This window comes from Triticum urartu, chromosome 2A (assembly GCF_056163025.1).
Source record: "Triticum urartu cultivar PI428250 chromosome 2A, HENAU_Tu73, whole genome shotgun sequence".
In the NCBI taxonomy this organism is placed as follows: Eukaryota; Viridiplantae; Streptophyta; class Magnoliopsida; order Poales; family Poaceae; genus Triticum; species Triticum urartu.
In genome coordinates, this window is record NC_141874.1 from 752,804,050 (window position 1) to 752,826,669 (window position 22,620).

Here is a 22,620-nt window from a genome sequence, read left to right on the forward strand (position 1 = left end):
GGTTTCTTCAGATACTGGGCTTCAGCGGTACTCGCTCGGACGCCTCATTGTTTGTCTATCGCCACGGTGACACGACTGCATACTTGCTTCTTTACGTCGATGGCATCATCCTGACGGCCTCCTCCGCAGCTCTTCTTCAGCAGATTACTCTCCGGCTGCGTGACGAGTTTGCCATTAAGGACTTGGGTGCTCTACATTATTTCCTTGGCATTGAGGTCGTTCGGCGCCCGGATGGCTTCTTTCTTCATCAGCAGAAGTATGCACACGAGCTTCTTGAGCGTGCTAGCATGCTCAACTGTCACCCTATTGCTACTCATGTTGACACGAAGGCCAAGGTCTCTGCTCTTGAGGGCTCGCCTGCGTCGGATGCTCCTTTCTACCGGTCTATCGTCGGCGCTCTTCAGTATTTGACTCTCACCAGACCGAATCTTCAGTATGCTGTTCAGCAGGTGTGTCTCCACATGCACGCCCCTCGTGACTCCCATTGGACTCTCGTGAAGCGGATCCTTCGTTACATCCGCGGCATGATGACCCTCGGATTGACACTCACGGCGTCTACTTCTCTGGAGATGGTGGCCTACTCCGATGCAGACTGGGCTGGCTGCCCCGATACTCGTCGGTCCACCTCTGGCTACTGCGTCTACCTCGGTCCTTCACTCGTCTCGTGGTCGTCCAAGCGACAACCCACGGTTTTGCGCTCCAGCGCGGAGGCTGAGTACCGAGCTGTGGCCAACGTTGTTGCCGAGTGCACCTGGCTACGACAGTTACTTCAGGAGCTGCATCACGACGTCTCCCAGGCTACGGTTGTCTACTGCGACAACGTTTCTACGGTGTACCTCTCCGCCAACCCCGTTCATCATCGCCGGACTAAACACATTGAGCTGGACATTCACTTTGTGCGCGAGCAGGTGGCTCTTGGACGTATTCGGGTTCTCCATGTGCCGACTGCACAACGGTTCGCCGATGTGATGACGAAGGGACTGCCGACTTCTACCTTCGAGGAGTTCCGTTCCAGTCTTTGCGTCACTGGCGCCGCTTCGACTGCGGGGGGGTGTTGAGTATATTGTGTACGTGTATATTTGTGTGTAGGACCCACCTCCTGTTTCCTTTGTATATTTGAGGTTGTGGCCCACCTCTATACTTATATATACGTGCCTGGTGCACCGATCAATATATTGCGATTGCACAGCCTATTCTCGTATTCTACAGTATAGGCCGGCCTGCCCGATAGAATCAGTCAGCACGATCTTGCCCTCGCCGTCACGCCGCCCGTAAAGAGGCATGAAGTCGAGCCTCGGGTCGGCCGAGTGGGACGATCTGAACCGGAACTCCGGCGGGCGCAGGTCCAGGGTGCTCCCGGACGGCCTGATCGCCTGAAGCGTCTCCCTCCTGGCTTTCTCCTGCGCCGCCGCCGCTGCCTCCGTCGCGGACGAGTAGAAGAGCTTCTCCTCGGGCGCTAGGCGGCTCAGCCAGTACGAGCCGCCGGCGCTGAAGTCCTTCAGCACCAGGTTGATGAACCGCCGGTGCATCACCGTTTCCTTCCTTTCTTCCACGCAAAGGAGAGATGCTGCTGGTGGTAGGGTTTTAGTCCTAAATTTTTTTTGAGACGGAGGGTTGAGAGACCCCTGTGTGATACCCGCGGGCGTCGCACAGGCGCGCGCCCGTTGGGCCGGCCCACTATGCCTCTTGTGATATTTTAATTCTTTTTCTTCGTTTTTAGTCTGCTTTACTGTAGCGCTGGATTTTACTGTAGCATCCGGTTTATTATATCGGGCCGGTTTTTTGGTCGGTTTCTGTTTGGAACATTTTGTAATATACGTTGAACATTTTTCTTAATTACAATGAAGACGTGAAAAATACATGATGAACTTTTTTTATTATAGAATGAAAAGTTTAAAATATAAGATGATTTCGATTTTCAAATATGGATATATACGTTCAACAATTTTCGTAAACTCATTGGACAGTTCGTAACATAAGTTGAACAAATTTTTAATACGCATTGAACATCTATGTACTATATGCTGAAAAAAAATTAAAATCACAGTGAACATTTTTGTATATCATTGAACAATTTCTAATATGTGGTGAACATTTTTATAATGCATGATAAACTTTTTGAAATATACCGTGAAGATTTTCTAAATATACGATGAACCTTTTTGTTAGATTTGAATTTTTTAGAATACACTAAACATAAAAAAAGAAAAAGATAAAAACAAAAATGGAAAGAAAAGAAATAGAAACAAAAACAAAAAAAACAGCGAAGCGACCGTGGGCCGGCCCAAACTCAGGCTTCAGGAGGCCGTGCATCAGTGAAGCCACGCCCTTTTAACGGTCACGAGCGTCAAATAGGAATCACCATTTTCTTCCTTCTTGCCATGGGAGCAACTGGTTGACGAGCGCTTCTTCGGAAGCCTCTGAACAATCACTTGGGGTGAGCTGAGAGTGCGCCATTTGGCACTCTCTCACCACCGCCATGTATCATGCTTTGGACGCTTTTTTTCGGATTTTATTTTTGTTTTATTTTTTCACATGCGTTTTCGGCTTTTTAGACGGGTTTTTTATGTTTATTCGGCTTTTTGTTTTGCACCGGTCTTTCATACATTTTGGACCCCAAAAATCAGTTTTTTTATTTTTGCATGAAAAAACACGGGTTTTTTCTTCCACGAGAGGCACGGATTTGCTTTTGCGAGAAGCATGACCGTGCCTCACGGACGAAAAAAAATACATTTTCTTTTTTTTTCCGCGAGAGGCACGCCTCGAAATCGGTAAAAAAAATGTGTTTGGTTTTTTTTCCTTCCGTGAGAGGCATGGTTTTGCTTCAGTGAGAGGCACAGCCGTGTCTAGCGGGAACGAAAAAAATGTGTTTCCTTTTTTTTCTTTCCGCGAGAGGCACGGTTTTGCTTCCGCGACAGGCACTGTTTTTTCGTGTAAAAATTTTGTCAAAACATATCAACATGGGATCTAATTTTGAAGATCTCGACGTAAGAAATCCAACAGTGAAAATGGTTTAAGATTTGAACGCACGGTTTAAAAATAAAACATTTAAAATAAATAGATTCATGAAAAAAGAAAAATTCTCAGATTGCGTCAAGTGACGCACATGCCTCCTCCTATTAGTGATTCGCCTCGTCAACCTCGCTTCCTATCGAGGAATCTTCTGGGCAGCAGTCTCACTAGGGCTATTTGCTTATTGCAGCACGAGACCTATATCTCGTCCGGTGCAAGATGGGGGAGCAACTAGTTAAAGAGCGCTCCTTCGGAAGCCTTGCAACGATCAGCGTCACTTGGCGTGCTCTTAGTCATTCGCCACGTGTCGCGTTCTGGACACTCCTTTCGGATTCTGTTTTTTTCTTATTTTTCCGCATGCGTTTTCGGTCTTTTAAACAGTTTAAAACCTGGTTTTTTTGACGTTTTGGTTTTCCCTCGGCCTTTCTTAGCTTTTCGATCAAAAAAAATTCGAAAAAAAAATTGCGCGAAAAAATGTGTTTTCTTTTTTTTTCCTTTCGCAAAAGTCACGGTTTTTCTTTTGTGAGAGGCACGGTTATGCTTTAGCAAGAGTCACAATCGTGCCTTTTGGAAATGAAAAAAACGCGTTTTCTGGGTTTTTTCGTGAGTCACGGTTTTGCTTCCGCGAGAGGCACGGTTGTGCTTTCGCGAGAGTCACGGCCATGCCTTTCGGAAAGGAAAAAACAAAACGCGTTTTTCTGTTTTTTTTCTTTCGTGAGAGTCACGATTTTGCTTCCGCGAGAGGCACGGTTGTGCTTATGCGAAAGTCACGGCCGTGCCTCTCGGAAAAGGAAAAAAATACGAGTTTTCTGATTTTTTTTCTTTCGCGAGAGTCACGGTTTTACTTTCGCGAGAGGCACGGTTGTGCTTTTGCGAGAGTCACGGCCGTGCCTCTCAGGAACGAAAAAAACGTGCTTTTTGTTTTTTTTCCTTCCACGAGAGTCACGGTTTTGCTTCCACGAGAGGCACGGTTGTGATTTCGCGAGAGGCACGGGCGTGCCTCTTTCGGAAAGGGAAAAAAGCGTGCTCCCGGTTCGTTTTTTCGCCCGGTTTTTTTGTGAAAAAAAAGTTCGTCAAAACTTATCAACATGGGGTCTAGTTTTGAAGATCTCGACGCGAGGAATCCAATGGTGAAAACGGTTCGAGATTTAGACGCGTGGTTTAAGAGATAAAACGTTTTGAATAAATGGATCTACGAAAAAAGGGAAAACTCCCGGTTGCGACAAGTTACGCTGCATGTGCACCACTTGTCGCGACCTGAGAAAGTGGAGTGTTCTTTGCAACGAGTACTGTTTAATTAGTGATTTCGGCAAGATGGGTATAGCTCTCGCCTTCAGCACTGCTGCAAATGGGCTGGCCCATGAAACTGGTTTCTAGTTGCGCATGCTCGGTCGGTCGCTGTAGGCTGTAGCGCAAGCTTTTTTATATTGATTTTTTTCCATATTATTGTTTATTCACTAGACAGTTTTCATTTATTTTCTTCAGGTTTATTAGTTCTTTTAAAAAATCACTTTATTTTATTTCAATTTATGTGTTTTCCTTGTTCCAAATACATGTCGACATTCATAATACATGTTGTACATTTTTTGTATATACATGAAACATTTTTTCATACATGTCAACCATTTTTCACATACATGATGACCGTTTTTTCAAATACATGTTTCAATAAAATTGTAATATATATTAAACATTTTTCAAATACACATTGAAATGTTTTTACCTCATGTGAAACATTTTATAAATACACCGTCAACATTGTTTTTAAAACAAATAAACATTTTTTTCAAATACATGGTAAACATTTCTTGAAGACATGTTGGACATTTTTCTGTATACATGTTAAACCTTTTTTGATACATGTTCAATATTTTCCAAATACATGATGAACACTTTAGAAAAACATATTTGAACATTTTTTGGATACATATTAAACTTTTCAGAAACACGTTGAATATGTTTCCAATACCAGTTTAAGAAAAACAATAATACATGTGAAATATAATTTTAAATGGTATGAACATTTATTTAAACCTGTGAGAACAAAAAAAGTAAACTGCTTGAATATTTTGAAAAGTGTGATGAACAATTTGTTTGAATGATGTGAACATTTTGGAAAAATTACATGAACAAACTTGTACATTACATGAACATTTTTTGACAGAGCGGCATCACAATGTAGGCGCTTCAAAACGAGGGGGTCTTCCGCCTCATGTGAGACTAGACCTAGACATTCCCCTATTGCGAGACATTAAATTGTTTGTGAAGGTTCTATGGACCAGCTTGCAATAGTTTTGGAAACTTCCCTGCAATACTTTTCCTGTTTTCTAGGTTTTTATGTTTTCTGTAATTTTCCTTTTTTTTCCTGTTTACTATGTTTCTTTATGAATTTAATTTTTTTTCTTATCATATCCACACTCTTTAATATAAGTTATGCATTTTTCGTATACATGTGAAATATTGTTTTCGTATGTATTGAGAATTTTTCAAAGGGAAAATATTTTACAAGCATTTTTTTCAATTAAGAAGAATTTTTTTGCGATATCTTAACATTTGTTTAAACTATTCACATAAATATTTTTTGAAATTCGTGATGGTTTTTAAAAAATGCCATGAACATTATTTTAGTCGTACAAAATATATGTTTAGATTACATGAACACTTTTTACATTTCATCAACATTTTTTATAAATATGTCACAAACATACTTTTTGAAATGTGTGAACATTTCTTTGAATGGTATGAAAAATATTTTTATAAATTAGGCGAACACTTTCATCTCAATTTGGAATAACATTTTTTTTCCAATTCCACGAACATATATTTGAAACGCGCGAATATTTTTTTGAATGCTATCAAAATTTCTTAAAAGCCGTTTGATCATTCTTTTACACTGCACAAACAATTTTTAAACTACTATGAACTTTTAAAGTTTTAAGTAAAATATTTAATATTTTTTGAAATATAAATAAATGTAATAAAACAAAAAGACTTTTGCTAGTGAGCCATCATTTTTTCTGCACCGGGCTGATTTGGAAACCACAAGAGGTGAGCCCGCTTCCTTCATCTTGCTATGAGTGGGACGAAGCACCCCCCCCCCCCCCCCCCCCCCGGTGTCTGGAGAGGGGTTACTCAAAAAAAGGTGTCTGGAGAGCAACTAATCAACGAGTACTTCTTGGGTTACTTGCTCTCAACTGTTTCCACGTGTCGCATCTTGGGCGCTCCTTCCAGATTTTTATTTATTTATTTGTACACGTTTTCGGCTTTTAGATGATTTTTTCGGGGGGTTTCGGCTTTTTGGATTTTCCCAAGTTTTTCTTAGTTTTGGGGCAAAAAATCGATTTTATCTTTTTGCGCAAAAAAATGTTTTTTTTCTTTTTTCTCCTTTTGTGAGAGGCAGAAATTACTTCTCAGGGAGGCACATATTTAATTCCACGATGCCTCTCGAAAAAGGAAAAAAAAACGTTTTTTTCCTTCTGCAAGGCACACGGTCATGCCTCTCAGAGAAGGAAAAAATCCATTCGGCATAAATTTACTTTTCGTGAAGCCACGGATTCGATTCCATGATAAGCACAACTATGCCTCTCAAAAAAGGAAAAAATGTGTTCTCTATTTTCCTTCCATGAGAGGCACACATTACTTCTCGTGGAGGCATGGATTTGCTTCGGCGATAAGAAGGAAAAAATGTGTTTTTTTATCGTGAGAGGCAGAAATTTACTTCTCGTGGAGATACAGACTAGCTTCCGTGAGAGGCACAGTCGAAAAAGAAAAAGAAAACATGTTTTCTATTTTATTTCATGGTATGCACAGATTTACTTCTCATGGAGGGACGAATTTGCTTCCGCGAGAAGCACAACTATGCCTCTCGAAAAAGGAAAAAATGTGATTTTTTGGGAGAGGCACAGGTTTTTTTGTCTAGTTCTTTTGTGAAAAAAAAAAGTTCGTTAAAACCTATCAACATTGGATCTAATTTTGAAGATCTCGACGCAAGAATCCAACGGTAAAAATGGTTCGAGATTTGGATATTTAAGAGATAAAATGTTTTGAATAAACTCTCCTCCGTTTGTTTTGGTTTTATTTATTTCATTTTTCTTTTAAACTTTCATTTATGATTTGAACTATCCCAACATATAAATGTTTGTATTTAAATTGTTTATTCAGTGGTTAAGAAATGTTTACACAATATTAAAAGAATGTTCACGCACTTTTCAAAATGTTGATGGCATTCAAAAACAATATATATTATAAAATATTCACAAGTTTCAAAAAAATGTTTATGACACTTAAAAAATGTTTATGCATTGTAAAAAATGTTTGCACAATTCCAAATAATGTTTTGTACCATTATAAAATATGAAAAATGTAAACCTAGTTAAAAAATGACTATGCAAGTTTTTTCTAATTCTTTTAAACAATTAAACATTGTAAAAAATGTTCGCTTAGTTTAAAAAATGTTCATTGCCATTAAAAAATGTACAACATGTATTTGGAAAATATTACCATGTATTTGAAGAAGTGTTCTAAACATGTATTTTAAGAAATGTTTACATGTATTTGAAAAATGTCCAATGAGTGATTATGTATCACAAAATGTTTCGCATATGCGCTAAAAATATACATTGTGTACAGAGTAAAAGTAGGCATGTGTATAAAAAGAAAGCCGATAAATACCTATAAAGAAACAAAAGGAAAATAAAAGTAAACAAATAAAATCAAGAAAGAAACAAAGAAAACCAAAGTATAACGAAGAAAGAAGAAAAAACCGAAGAAACCCAGTGAAAAAACAATGAGAACCGAAGTCTAACGAAGAAAAAAAGACCGAATAAATCCAGTGAAAAATCAAAGAAAAAAACAAAATATAACAAAAAGAGGAAAACAAAAGAAAACCGGAGCAGTGACAGGAGCGGCAGCGAGCCACCTGTGTTAATGTCGGGCCTGATACTAACAAAAAGTAACCGTTACTTCCATAGCAATTTGATTTTGTTCTAGCCTGCATTTGGTTCTTGGATAGGGGTACAACAAGCCATAGGAATTAACAATGTTCAAGAAATCGTTAACTGGTAGTTGCTTGGTTGGTTTAGCAGTAGCAATTAATCTGTAAATCGGCCTATTAACTAGATTAATCAGTAAATTGAATAGGAACTTGCCAACATATATCTAGATTTTTTATGTATTATATCATACTCTCGTGCTCCCAGCTATGTAGTATACCAAAACATGTTGCGATACACATATGAAAAGCATAAAGAGAAGGTAAAATTATTAATCCTACCTATTAAAGAGCGGGATGGCGCTGGAAAGGGTTACTGGCTAAAAATTTGGGCTTTGTTTGCCCACCAGTTAATGGCCAGCAGGGATTAATCGGCATCATAACTGATTAATCTGTCTAACTGGCCAATTAATCAGCCTAACAAGTTAACATGATGAATATGTGTTATTCGATTCGGCCATGCTATGAATAGCGATTAACTGGCCCATTAACCAATTAATCAAGTGAATTCTTGAACAACGGGAATTAATCTACCAAGCTAGACCAGCTTGGGCACTGGATCAATAGACGCGGTTGTACTCTACCAGAACCTATGATGTATCACTACAAATCAGTACGTTGCATACGCACATCCTTTAAATGACCATGGCTACGGTCAGTGTCACTCTGCAAAGACAAATTTAACGGGATGACAACAGGACCAAATGCTATACTTGTTGGTTTGTCCTTGTTTTAACCATGAGTTTAGTAGTTTACCAGCGCTTAACACTGGGAATCATTCACGCTGAATGGATGGTCAGAAAATACCAAAGTTGAACTAACCTTAGTTCAAAACTGCGACACTTATTTTGATTGAAGTAAGTACTGTAATAGTATATCAACACATAAGCCCTCCCTTGACCACCAACTGTTCTCTAACCCTCCACAGCTACAGCACAAAACGAACAGAACTGAAAAGAAATCGGCAGCGGTTGCTAGTCTGAACGAGAAAATAAAATCATGAGCTGATAACTTGCAAAGCGGCAAGTACTCTCCAAAACATATTGCAACAGAGTCGAATCGTAGTAATAGTAACTGAGAATTTTTGGCAACCATTCAGCCAAAGACGATCCTGCTCCGAAAAGGAAAAACTGTACAGGTTTACAAATAATGTACATCAACAATCTCTCTTCTTTTCTCCCTTTCTTCGGTGGGAGGAACCGAGACGGATTTTTCGCTTCCACAAAAAAATTCCTGTCTACGGGGGTTATTCACCCTTCAATGTATATGGCATCTCTTTCCTGGTCTCTGTTGTCGCTTTGTTCCATATTTACATACGGAGGAGGGACGACGTTGTCTCATGCACGCAAATCATAAGAAGCTCAAAGAACACTTGGCCAAAGTTGACAGATGAAAAACAGCTGCTTCGTCCATTCCAAATGATTTTGTTCAAGCGAGCACCTGGGCCACAAGCACAATAATGAGGACATTACTTAATAACATATCAAGTAATATCAGGGTGTCTCTTTTTAGTATCCGCTGTTCATAGAATATCTTCAGCAAACAAACTCAAGACAAAAGTATTCCTGGTTGCATATCATTGTTTCAACTTCCAAGTGACAACAATGATATTCGAAACGCTTCACCAGCTAATGACATTTATAGTAAAAATAAATAAATAAATAAGGTGTACCAATCTAAATTGGATTCTGTATTTGATTTGCATGATCCACAATGTATCAATACGAACTGCATATTGCACAAACATGTTCAGAAATCCTTGGGACAACCCAAACTATCAAAACTGACATACTAGTCATGACCCCATGTTTGATCCCCCGGACACTGAAATTAAGGGAGGTACTACAAATTTACGATAGTAACAAAGATTTGGTAAAAGACAATACCTGGAATTATGTGCATTTCCTAGACAAGAAATCAGTTCATATTCAGCGTCCGCTGCTGCTACTTGTCTCTTGGGCACAACCATCCTTGAGAGCATCTTGAGCTTCATTCTCCATGTCTAAAGAAAGCAACGCTGCAGCTTGAAGGTAAAATGCAGTCGGCCATGTCGGAGATATTACTAGCGCTTGCATTGCATCATTGAGAGCCTGTTCTGCCATGTCATTCATCAGATATGATAGGCAACGCCGAGCATAAATGGTGGGGGACACCATCGTACCGACTTCAATGAACTGCATGTCACAAATCAACAGCAATGAACAGAGTCAACATTGGTTCATAGCCTTTTAGAAAAGTCAACGGATGTACAATAATTTCAGATCACTTCATAGCCCGCCCCGGAATTGATGTTACTATTAGTGCTTTTGAACTTTAGGAGAGCCAATGGGAATTGTGGAATGATACAGTTACATTTCAACATGAGACTCTTGCAACATGTCAGCTTGTATAAAAGAAGAAAAGAAATTGAGAAGTGAAAGCAACCTGGGAGTAACAGTCAATAGCAGTAGTAAAATCCTTTTGCCGAAATGCACTGTCACCCTTCTTCTTTGAGGTTAATGTATCTTGCATTTGATTGGTCCACATCTGAAATGAGAGCTGCAGCAAGGGGACAAATATCATGTAACAGCAAAGCAATTTTAACAGTTTCAGTTAAACAAATTTTATTATAAGTACAAGAGTATATATACAGGCGTATGTACATAGGGCTTAAGGAAAGGATTGTACAGAGGAAGAAAAAAGAAGAGTACATTTACAAGATTAGGCAAGAGAATGTATCCAAAGCGAGGCTGGGAGTCTTAGACTCCTCCCCAAATCTATGGCTGTTCTTAAAACATGCCGTACAAGAAAAGGGGGGTATTTTCGAAGGTTTTGACATTCCTCTTCTTCAAAATGTACAAATACAAAGATTATCCAAAATTATTTACAGGATACAGTTCCAGTTCTGAAATAATGGTGGTGTCAGACTAGTTTTACGTTTTCATATGCTTCTTAACAAATGTTGCATAAGAAAGACATAGGCTAGGGACTCAGCTAGCATACACATGCAAAAAAGGGATCAGATTAGGGATAAGTCAAATACATATAGAATATTATCTTGTTAGGAAAGAGGCCTGTTTATTTAGGAATATATGGTCATGGAAAGATGTGAAACACTATAACTTCTCGCTAAAAGATACTCCCTCTGTTCATCAATATACAACGTTTTAGAGACTTGTCACAAGTCTCTAAAACGTCTTATATTGATGGACAGAGGGAGTATGTGATATACGTACTTCAATCCAATCAACCAAAATGCATTTCGCATGCCACCAGAAGAGGTCTTACACTAAAACTTCTCCCAAAAGATGTGATATTATATTTTGGATCAAAATATAAAGTGCACACATAAAAGTATTGATGATTTTATTAGTTACCTCATTTGCTGTTCCCTCATCATCCTTGTACCCTGTCTTTTCTAGAATTTCATGTATTGCTGTCAGATCCTTTCTGGAACAAGCGTCAGCAAGAGGAGAAAGAGGCAATGATTGGACAGATGATGCACCGGCTTGGGGCATATCCATCAGTTCGTAAGATGGAGTCTACAAAACAGATTGACACCACTGCAGTTATAACATTATATACTTCATGTCCAATGTTGATCGGGAGCCAGATAACTAATAAGTTGGCGTTCGCCATATCTACTTTTTCACACTAAATTTATGAGGTAGTACTGACTTATTTGATCCATGATATGTACTGTATTATACTGTCAGGCTAAGAAAACTGCCAGAAAAGATTATAAAGCTGGGAGATGGAAATGCTTATTTGAAGACAAGGACTAAATAGCACAATACACATACCAAAACCCCTGGTGGCATTTTCGCACTAAACTTTAGAGGAAGATAACTTGAATTCATTTGTTCTAGACAGAGTAAGGAAAGTTCACCTCAACATCTTTCTGAAGAGGAGCCAATGCTTGAACCATAGATCTTACATTCGGCCGTTCTCGGGGTTCATAGTGCAGGCATCTTGAAGCTAATCGTACCAGTTCTGTTCCTTCCTCATTTGAAAATTGGCCCTCTAAACACGAGTCTGTAAGCATGCTAAAGTTCCGATCTCGAATCAGGTCAAGGGCCTGCAGATATTAACTAGCATCAGTTAGTCTGGTAAAATGAAGATATAAACAACTATTTGGTGCAAAGTCAAGTTCTAGCCATTGTTCTAGGAAATTATTATTTTTATCCTGTTATTAAAGTGTTGTTTTCCTATACTTAGTTTAAAGATCCCAAACAGTCAATCCATTTCTGGCATGCAAGTTGATGGAGATAAGGACTTGTATTTAAGTTCTTCACATTGTTCAGTGGAGATAGTGAGGGCAGGTCAATATCTTCATACAAGAAATAGTTTCGCATTGCTTCACGCGCATGACATACTATAGCAGTAAATAAAACGATAAATGTATAATGGTGCCGAAGAAGCTCAAAGTATAAGAAATGTATAAATGTATAATGATGCCAATTGCCAAGGAAGTAAAAGTAAGATAGAAAATGATGTGGAAGAACTAAAGCTCAAAGTTGTTACATGGCTCGGAGGAATATGCTTCCCACTAAGAACGTCCAGTAGCAAGGTGCCAAAGCTATATATGACACTTTCAGGTGTTATACGTCCTGCAAGTAAAAGAGTAAACAGGAAAGTATCACGGTGATGTTAGAGGCGAACTATGGTGTAAGAAATTACAATGTGTTATTTTTGGGAGCAATCAAGTGTTTATACATAGTTAAAAAGAGATGAATTTATCACCTAGACTGCCTAGTACAAGGAACTTAAATGAAACATTATATAATCTTCAAGAAAGTTAACATGCTTGGTTGTGAAGCTAGCATTGAACCTAGGTTCTGTAAAAAGGGCAAACTGTCAATATCCTCTATCAAGGGGTGACTGCACACACTATCTCAACCATGAATTGCAACCTTGAGACCTATGCAGATCCTCTCCTCTTACAATTATCACAATGTGTGAAGATCTCAAGGTACATTCGTGGTACAGATCATATTGTAAGCCATGCCAGTTAAAATTAACAACTACTGAGTATATTTTACTTAACAGATCAAACCATTAGGGTGCAAAAAACATTCTGGGAATCTAATGTAGGGTGTCATGAAAACAGTGCTATACTATGACATAACGTAATAGTATTAGGGAAGCTGAATCCACCCCACTGTACAATGCACAGGCAGAAAAAAACTCAAGGTATAATCTCCAACTATACAACTACATCATTAGAACATAGCAACTTTGCGAGAAAGTTCAGTGCCAATGTGGTCTGACAAGAAAGATTCTACGAAGTTCATCCAGGGACTGCTACATAAAAGCAAGCTATAGGGTTTTAGCAACATAAAGAGGAAACCAACCAGTTCTCATGTATTCGGGAGGAGTAAATGCCAGATTGGTACTGTAACTTTTGCCATCCCGGCTGTTCTTCATAAGGCCAAAGCATGAAAGTCTAGGGTTACAATCCTGCAGCATGTAAACAATGTATAAATCAACCAATGCAACAGCAAACACACATATAAACAAAGTTTACCAAGCTGGTAAAACAACTTGCATGATACTCACATCATCAAACAGAACTCTGTAGGCATTAAGATCATGGTAGAGAGCACGCCCCTTACTGGTGCAATATTCTAAAGCCTCAGCAAGATAGAGAACAACCCTTAATCTCATGGGCCATTTCATCGCTTGGGTTTCCCCTGTCAAATGCATACAATAATGGAGAAATATTACACCATTAATCAAGCAAGGCATTAAAGATAATGTGCAGATAGTCCCAGTCCACTTAAAGGTCCTAAATGATAGCTAGACTAGACATAATACAAGTGTGAGAATCTTTCAAGAAATGTTTGAGTTGCATAACCTAATGTGTCTAGAACAGATAATCTTATTACTCCTATGCATTATGTAACAATTACCAACAGTCATGAGGAACAATGTTTAGAAAATGAACAATCTGCACAATTTCTTGTCAAAATTCATTTACAAAATTTAGACATGAACAGAGACCAATCATTAACAGATGCGACATCATGAACCTATGAGCAGTTAAGCTTATAGGTTGAGAACAATAATAGATAACAATAAAAAACTGCGCTAAACATAATTACAACCAGGAAATGCAAGGCGACTCACAGTGGAAAAGATGTTTTGCTAGTGTGTCGTTAGGCATGTACTCTGCAACAAGCAATCTCTCGTCACCTTCGCAGCAACAGCCAAGCAGATTTGCTAACCTTTTGCTCCGGAGCTGACCAACTGATTTAGCTTCTTCCTGAAGCATAATTATTTCCCCAAAAGATATTGGCAAATCTTAGAAAATTACTGGAACTGTATGGGTCAAGCAAAAAATGTATCAACAAAAGGAATTTTGTTTTGACTTTTGACACAAAAAATGCCATCCACTGTCCTGCTACAGACAGAGCAAAAACTTCTACATATTACTAGCCATCTAAATAAAGATATCACCCTAAAAGCCAAAAAAAAGAGGTGAGATAACTGATAGCAGAAGGGTCATATAAAGCACTGGACCAAGGAGTAGACCTAGTACAGTAAGAAAATACACAACCTTGTCAAATAGATTAGCATTTGACGGAAATTATGATAGCAACGCAATAGAGATTGTAAAAATGCTGAATCGTTGATTTGCCAAGAGCATTAGTAGAACACAATGATGGGAGTATGGGACAAGTAGTGGCTGGTAATGATTGATTGCTGTCTCACACTGGTTGAACATTGGAATCTAATAATCGTACAAAAAGAAAAATATGTTGGCCAGACAGTTGGTAGATGCCACCCTTTCATCTGCCAGCCATCATAAGAAACCATCCAAAAGCAAAACAAGTAAATTAACAAGCGTGCATATCATCGCAGGTCAGGAGCAGGTAGAAATCAACAACCTCCATGATAAGAGACATCATTCTCAAATTGCAAGCGGCACAATAACTAACCAGTAACGAACTAGTGGCATCAAGGCATTAGTAACACCGAGCAGACGCACATTGTTACTAGAGAGGATAAGCGAAGGCGACAGGAGGCATATACCAGGAACTGGCGCGGGTCGGGCCAGGCGGAGCGGTTGAAGCGCTTGACGGCGATGCGGCGCTGGGCGTCGAGCTTCCCCTTGTAGACGACGTTGGGCGCCTTCTCGCCATGCTCGGACACGATGTTCTCCACGGCGAAGCCGGCCGTGGCCAGGCGCAGCTGCTCGAAGGTGTACTCCTGGAACGCCGGCAGCTCGTACGCCTCCCCCTGCTCGTCCTCCTCTGCGCATCAAAAGCCGCCTCAGTCAGTCAGATTACTGCAATCCCCACCCATCTGGCAAGCCCAATCCGCGGACCTAATAACAAATCAAAGGCGAATAATAACCCTTGGGCTCAACCCATGGTCAACCGCCCCCAAATGCGGCGGCGGTCGCCGCGGCGCACGCGCGATCGGAAAACCGCCCCCCGCCGACAATCTCGGGGGCTAGCGGAGCAAAAATCGCGGAAGCCGACAAGGTCCCGAAAAGGGGAAGGCAGCCGCCAGAAATAGCGAGCGGAAAATCTCGAGAGCTAGTAGCCGTGGCGAGCAAGCGAGCATGGAGCATTGCGAGGAGCAGTAGGCACGCACCGGAGCCGGGGTCGTCGAGGCGGGTGCTGCCGTGGAGCTGCCCGCGGAGGCAGCAGCAGGAGGTGGCCTTGGACACCCTGGCGCCCATTCCGATCCCCCTCCTCCTCCTCCCTCGCCGCCGAACCTGCAAGCAGAGCAGCGAGCAGCCTGAGAACGGAGCAGGTCGTCGGCGGCGGGACCCGCGCGCACGCGGATCTGAGCAAGGCCAAGCCAGCCGAAGGCAGCAGCGTAGCAGACGAGGCCGGAACTTACCTCGCCTGAGCGAGCAAGCGCGGAACCGGAGCGAATCGAAGCGGCGCGGCGACGGCGCGGGCGGGGACGGGGGAGGGGACTGGGCTGGATTGGATTGGATCTCTCTCGGCTCTCTCTCGCTCCCTCTCGCCCCTCGGCTCTCTCGGCTCTCTCCTCTCTCACCACCACCTTGCTGTGCTGTGCTGGGGGGGTGGGGGGGGGTGGGGGGGGGGGGGGTTGGGGGGTGGGAGCCGGTGGTGGTGTTATTCGCTGACAGTTTTGCTAAAGCAATCTAGATGTGTCATAAATATTGCACATCTAAGTTCTATGTTATTGATCTTACGTCGAAATTCGTATGGATATTTTAATGTGCAATAACTAAAGCACATCTAGATGTGTTCTAGACACACCCATTCGCTAATGCCGCTGTTTATTAATGGGTTTTTTAGTAGTTTTATACCGACATGCCTGTACTGTGTGCCGCCGGGCTGTGGGCTCAGTAGGGTTTAATCGCGCGGTAATTTTTAGTACTACTACTAACAAGTTGACATCGTACTTGCTCCACTACTGAGAGAGTAATTAAATTAATTACCGCTAACTAAATAAATGCCCGCCTAAAACGGCACGGCACACGCCGCTTCTCTTCCTACCCTATACTACTGCTAGTCAAAGAGGGTCCCTTTGATTCAACGGATATTCATACTCAATTTTCAATTGTAATTCAAATCTTCAAGAGATTCTGTTCTTCCTAGATGGACTTCATCATTATTCGAAATACAGAAACAGAAAGCGAGATTTCTTCATTTGAGTGAGACTCCATGATGGTCCTCTCTTGGGTTTAATTCGAGCAGCATGGCTCCAACTCTCCAGCTCTAAGTAATATCGGTTTCCATTTATATGGCCGTCGAATAAAAGAAAGAAGGCTTGATGTAATGCATTCACCGGCCTCGTCACTACACATGTCACTTTTCTTGGAAACATCGAGTACTACAGCACAGAAGCATACATTGCATGTGCACCACCTCCGCATGCACATCTCACACGTGCCTGTTGAAGATCAGAGTCTCGGAGCATTTAGGATGGACGTCATCACAAATGTCTCGCTGCTATTGATGAAATGAAAACGCGCGTCGCCTCCTACCAAAAGAGCATTCCATGTAACGAGGCCCGCGTGACATCAAACCTGAGACTTTCGATCCCCTCATGAACCGGACCAGGGGTATATCCACCTTCCTAGACGTCATTTAAGTAGACGCCGGTTTGAACCAAGTCGTTGGTGCTTGCCACAACCCGTGACACGGCAGACTATCCATGGATGGCGTTGTCTCTGCATGACCAATTGATAAAATACGAAGGAAAGTGATGAAAAGTAGCAATTCGACAATTCGCTTGTCTTCGTTTTTCTTGCTGGAACGGTCCTCACTATAAAAAAAGGGACATTACTAATGTGTTTCATAATATAAGATCTTTTTTAACACTGTATAGTGTCAAAAATCTTACATTATGAAATGGAGTGAGTTGATACTTGACTGTTCCCTTGCCGGAACAGGCAAACCTAGTCGACGGATATACACATGGTTTGCCAAAAGGATGGATGCATATGATCTTTGAGAATCACGGCTTGCAAGCAAAATGGCGTGGCGCGAGACGGAGAAAGAAGGCCCACTTTCACTAGCTTTTCCATCTTTATCTGAGATAAGATGGCTCTTGGGTGCGTACGTGCGCCATGATGACAAACGCAAGCTGAGATGAGATGGACCGATTCGCTGATGAAAGGTTCACTTTTCATTCCTCGAAAGCGGTGATCGCCGAAAAAGAATCGGCGGGCGCGCGCACGCACGCATGATGACGATTAAACTGGTTGCACGTACAGTACGTGCGTGCGTGCTCACAGCCTGGCCTGGCCTGCGCGGTACAGCGTGGCAGGAGCAGGCAGGGACGAGATACGGGAACCAGCTCCATCATCGTCCAGCTGTCAACTAATCATCTCGGACAGGGCAGGGCAGGGCCGCCGCGCACGGCTGATCTGGCGGCCGTGCCAAGTGGCTGTCCGGTGGGTGGGCCCACCGCCCGTTGGGAGGGACGGCGGTGGAGCACAATGCGCGAAAATATCTGTCCAGCCAGCCTAAGGCTGGTCATAGTGGGGAGTAACTTAGACTAGTGTCATGCATATGACACTAATCTAAATTGTTACCTTCATAATGCAAAGTAACATACTAGTAGTATCATAGATGACTTCATTTATTAGCTCGTAGACTCATCTTGTCTTGGAAAGCGTTATGTTACAGTAACATATTATGTTACCACCTCTCATTAATTACTTTCCACATAAGCAGAATTTTTTCGAAATACGCTATATTAGTAGCTAAGTTATGCCCACTATGACTAGCCTAATGATCCTGTGGAGACTGCAGAGTATGTGTATTTTTGCGTGCGTTAGTGGTCGCGCGTACGTACGAACGAACGCCTGGTTAATTGGTTAGTTCGAAAATGGCAAATGGGAGAGGCCGGCCGGCCGGTCACATCAATCGTGCGTGCGTGCGCATCACTTTCATTTCTGCATGAGTGCACAAATTAAGGCCTTAATTAGCGCGTAAAGTAGGCATAAAAGTACCATGTCTAATGATATTCTCGGGTCTCCGTGCCCAGGAATCTCGTATGCACGCTCCGGAAAAAAGAAGTTTGTGTTCAAATTATAATTATAGGCTTGGCACTCAAGCAAGTAAATTTATTTATTTTCGATTTATTTCAGATTTTTCGGCGATGTTTGTTTAGTGGGAGGAAACGGGACGATGATTTGCGGCATGCAAGTGCAGGGGCACTTAGGTCCCTGGTGCTGTCTTTTTGTTTTGGCTTCGGATTTCCAAAGTTCTATATATCTTTTAAAAAAATCAAACTAAGTTTTGTTCTCATATTTGTGCTTCTCGTGAGTAGCGCTTCGAATCCATTTTGATTATATTTTGATGAGTTTTAAAAAAATATGTCAAGTTTCAATGTTGAAACTTAGTACAAGCGACCTATGAAAATTAATTATTTTGTGTCCATGGCCGATAGAAATAATTGCTTAAAATTATATATTGGAAGTTATTGAAAATTGGCAATTTTAGATGCAAAAAACTGCCAGTTTCATCGTTAAAACCTAAAAACTTCTTGAGGGATTTTCTTTTGTACTGTGCCTCATGCAGGATTCAACTCCTTCATTAATCGCGAGCAAAATCGAGCGGACGATAGGGCTTGGCAGGTGAGTGCCCCTGTGAATTTCCAGGAGGAAACGTCCTGTGATGGCGTCTACCACTGACTTCATCAATCTCGATATGTCGTGATGGCTCAGTATCTCGAGAGAGCTCATAGAGGTAGAGTGTGCGTGTATGCTTTTCACAGGACTGACGTAGTATCTTTGATTGTACCATGTTCAAAATAAAGTTTATAATCATGTTAACAATAGCGTTCGGCAAAAAATAATTTTGTTTCCAATTACGAAAATGTTGCACTTGTGCCGAATTTTTTTTTCTTTCAAGAAAAAGATCGAAAACTAATAATCGAGCTAGCAGAGGTTAGTGGATCGAGCTGGAACGATGGGCCGATAGCTGGATCCTGGAGCTGGAGGGATATGCTATACATGTCTGTCAGTACTCTGAACGTAGCACATAACCAAACCAGCCCCGTCAAATCAAATCAACAACCATATAGTAGTAGTATAATTAATTAAACTGCTCCATTTGGGATTGATCGATCGATAGATACTGAAAGCGAAACGTGGGGCCTGCCATCTCACGCGCCGATCGGGATCGGCCGACCCCCTGAATTAATTAGCTGGATTAATTCGTTAGCGGACGACGCTAGGAATAGCTAGCTAGCTGCGTAATGATATTCTACTATGATTGATTAGCTCAGGGAGTTAACCGGTTGACCTTTGCTGCACTGACGTGACGCGTGTTCCTTGACCCTTCTGCCCATTTTCTCCCATGCTTCCACACATGACATCGACGTTGGTTTCTCACTTCACGTCAGGTTTCAACTCTGAATCTCACCACCCACTCCCTTATCAATTTTTCATCATATACAATTAATTAGCTAGCTCGAAGCCACATTAACTCTAAGGCTGTGTTTGGTTGAGCTGCAGATTCTGAAAAAACTGCTGTGAGCTGTGAGAAATCTGTTGTGAACTTCCAGCTATGGAAAAGCTGAAAGCTGTTTGGTTGAAACAACTATAAAACTGTGGATTTGATAGGAATTGTCTGTAATACCACCGAGGGCCTGAGAGACTGTTTATATGGTAATTGACTGTAGAACACCGATCTGTAAGTTAATTGACATATGAATGACCATTTTGAGAAGGAATTTAAAAAAATGGCAAATATCAATGAAATGCCTCACATTTGCATCATCCAATACTGCCTTCTCACACATACTTCAATCAAGCAACAAAATGCAACGACTTCAGTCATCACAACAACACAATGTACACTAATTGATAAGCACTCAAGCAAACATCCAATACACCATGCTATCCCTTTCATAACACAAGTCATCACATTGCAACTTCGTCCGGCGCAGTCCCTATTCCATGGCCTCCGTGTCAACCATCACCACCGGTTCCATCTTCGATGTCGAGCTTCCAATACACAGGAAGTAATCATCACATTTTCCATACACAACATGCACTCAAAACATATACTTGTTGTACCCTGCACTAATAAGCACTAATCAGTAACATATACTTGTTGTACCCTGCACTAACCAGCTTCTTATCAATCAATATACATAAGCTTATGCACTAATCAATGTAGAAGTACAACAAGAACAATGAGGGAGGTGGCAGGAGGGAGGGAGGACATCTACTACCTTGCGGTGTCACGCAGGGCGCCGGTCATCGACATCGCGTGGTGGCGCAGCTGGGCGGGAGGAGCTGGTCAACGGGGGAAGCTGGGCGGGAGGGAAATGGAGGCGGAAGCGGAGGGTCGGGCTCGTCACGTGGCGCCGGAGGGCGGCGACTGTGGTGGCTAGGAACCTATCCGAGGGGTCAGGAGCATGGGCGACTTGATGGGCCAGTGCTTGTTGCTATGTTCGTTGGGCTTATCTAATCGAATCGTTTTTTTGACTTGGGAGTGACATTGGTGGGTAAATAACACGCAACATCAAGGGGACAGCCAAAAGTGGTCAGTTTAGAAGTTGGAAAAGTCAGGGTTGGGCCCGCTGTGAGTTTTACACTACGATGAAGTTGTGGCTTCTACAATTTCAGCTTCCAAAAAAAACCCTTTGGTTAGCTTTTAGCTTTGAAAAGCTAGAAGTTGGCTGCAAAAATCTAACCAAACACAGCCTAAGTATTCCTTTTAGGAAAGGTCACCGTGGCTAACTTTATTAAAACTCTAAGTATACGTATTAGCTAGACTGACGACGGTCAGAGTATCTGTCTTGCTACACCCTAAAACTAGCACAAAATGGACGCATAAGTTCTTTTCCCACACCCCCCTCTTCGAGTATTTTGGACCACGTCCTGTAGCGCACTAAACAAATTACTTTTTATAATATAAAAGTTGACATACGTGAGAATATTCTCAATAAAAGTAATTTGCTTCAAGTAGTTTACCTTTTTTAGAATACTTGATTTACTCTCCGTGCAAAGCTTAACCATGACGGTAGTAAACCTGAGCATGGGCAGTCCGACACGAACTTGGCCTGAAAAAGCCTACCAGGCGCAGGCTTCATTCTCCAGCCTGAAGTAATATTCGGGCCGGGCTCTGGCTTCAGTTTACAGCCCGAATTTAACTCGGCCAGAATCATCAATGCCTAAAACATGTACTTTGTTTCCACTTTTCTGTGTCTGTGGGTTGTGGCATTTAGCGAAAACAAATATAAGTGTGGCCCAGGCGCCTACCCCAACAATTCACCACTCCCTCCCCCCAAAAAAATACAATTACCAAACCCTAGTTGTCACTTGTCTTTTCCCTCCCGTGGCCTTACACATTTTATGAGTTCCTTGTTTGATAGCAAGGTTAAGTTCAACTTTAGAAGTCAAATCTTCATTTATTTGTATTGAAGTCCCATGAGTCACGTATTCATCTCTTGTTGGGCACGCTTATACTTCAATGCTACAATTTCATGATTTTGTTGCTCACACCATCTTGGAATCTGTTATTTTTCTGAGATCTCCTTCATAAGTTTCGCCACAAATTTTAGCCTTGCTATGATACTTTACATTCAACTAATTTTCTGCCTCCAAAATATTCCACGCATAGTGGCTCCCAATGTATTATAGCAAATATTCATCTTCATAATCAAGGCGTTGTAATTTTGAACACCATACTTATTAAATATACACTATCTAAATCATGGCAGATATTTCTACCATTTTCCTATTAAAATGGATGAGCATGAAAACACGCAACTATTACTATGTTAGTTGGGTTGTACACTACAAAGATTCCTGACATGATATTTAATGATATTAAAACATGCATGAACAAACACAAACACACACACACATGTATGTATACACTATATCAATATATCATTTATGCATTATCAAAAGTTAACTCAAAGAGAACTTGTGTTACACAATGTGGTTTAAATTTGGCGGAAACAATTTTTGTGATGTACATCACAAATGTATAAAAACAATATAATAACTATGCCAGCAAAATAATTATTAAGACTATAGTCTTGTACTTAATTGAATTTTAAAAGTACAAAAGTTTAGTATTAAAAGACTATATATAATATGAATAATGTAATAACTAATGCCTACCATTGCCCATAATTTCTATTCCCCTTACATTGTTTTTTTTATTTTTTATCATTCATTT

At 41.1% G+C, this 22,620-nt stretch overlaps 1 protein-coding gene across 1 annotated transcript; it reads right to left on the bottom strand.

Annotated features, from left to right (window-relative positions):
• Positions 1-8,982: 8,982 nt before the first annotated feature.
• LOC125540396 (putative serine/threonine-protein kinase BSK3) lies at positions 8,983-16,028 on the bottom strand. Its single transcript, XM_048704008.2, has 12 exons — positions 15,836-16,028; positions 15,584-15,707; positions 15,017-15,237; positions 14,111-14,246; positions 13,541-13,674; positions 13,336-13,441; positions 12,506-12,591; positions 11,871-12,059; positions 11,359-11,523; positions 10,427-10,540; positions 9,889-10,176; positions 8,983-9,442 (listed from the first exon to the last, which is right to left on the bottom strand). The coding sequence occupies exons 2-11, from the start codon at positions 15,669-15,671 to the stop codon at positions 9,931-9,933; spliced, it is 1,485 nt and encodes a 494-aa protein (XP_048559965.1). The 5' UTR covers positions 15,672-15,707; positions 15,836-16,028; the 3' UTR covers positions 8,983-9,442; positions 9,889-9,930.
• Positions 16,029-22,620: the final 6,592 nt, after the last annotated feature.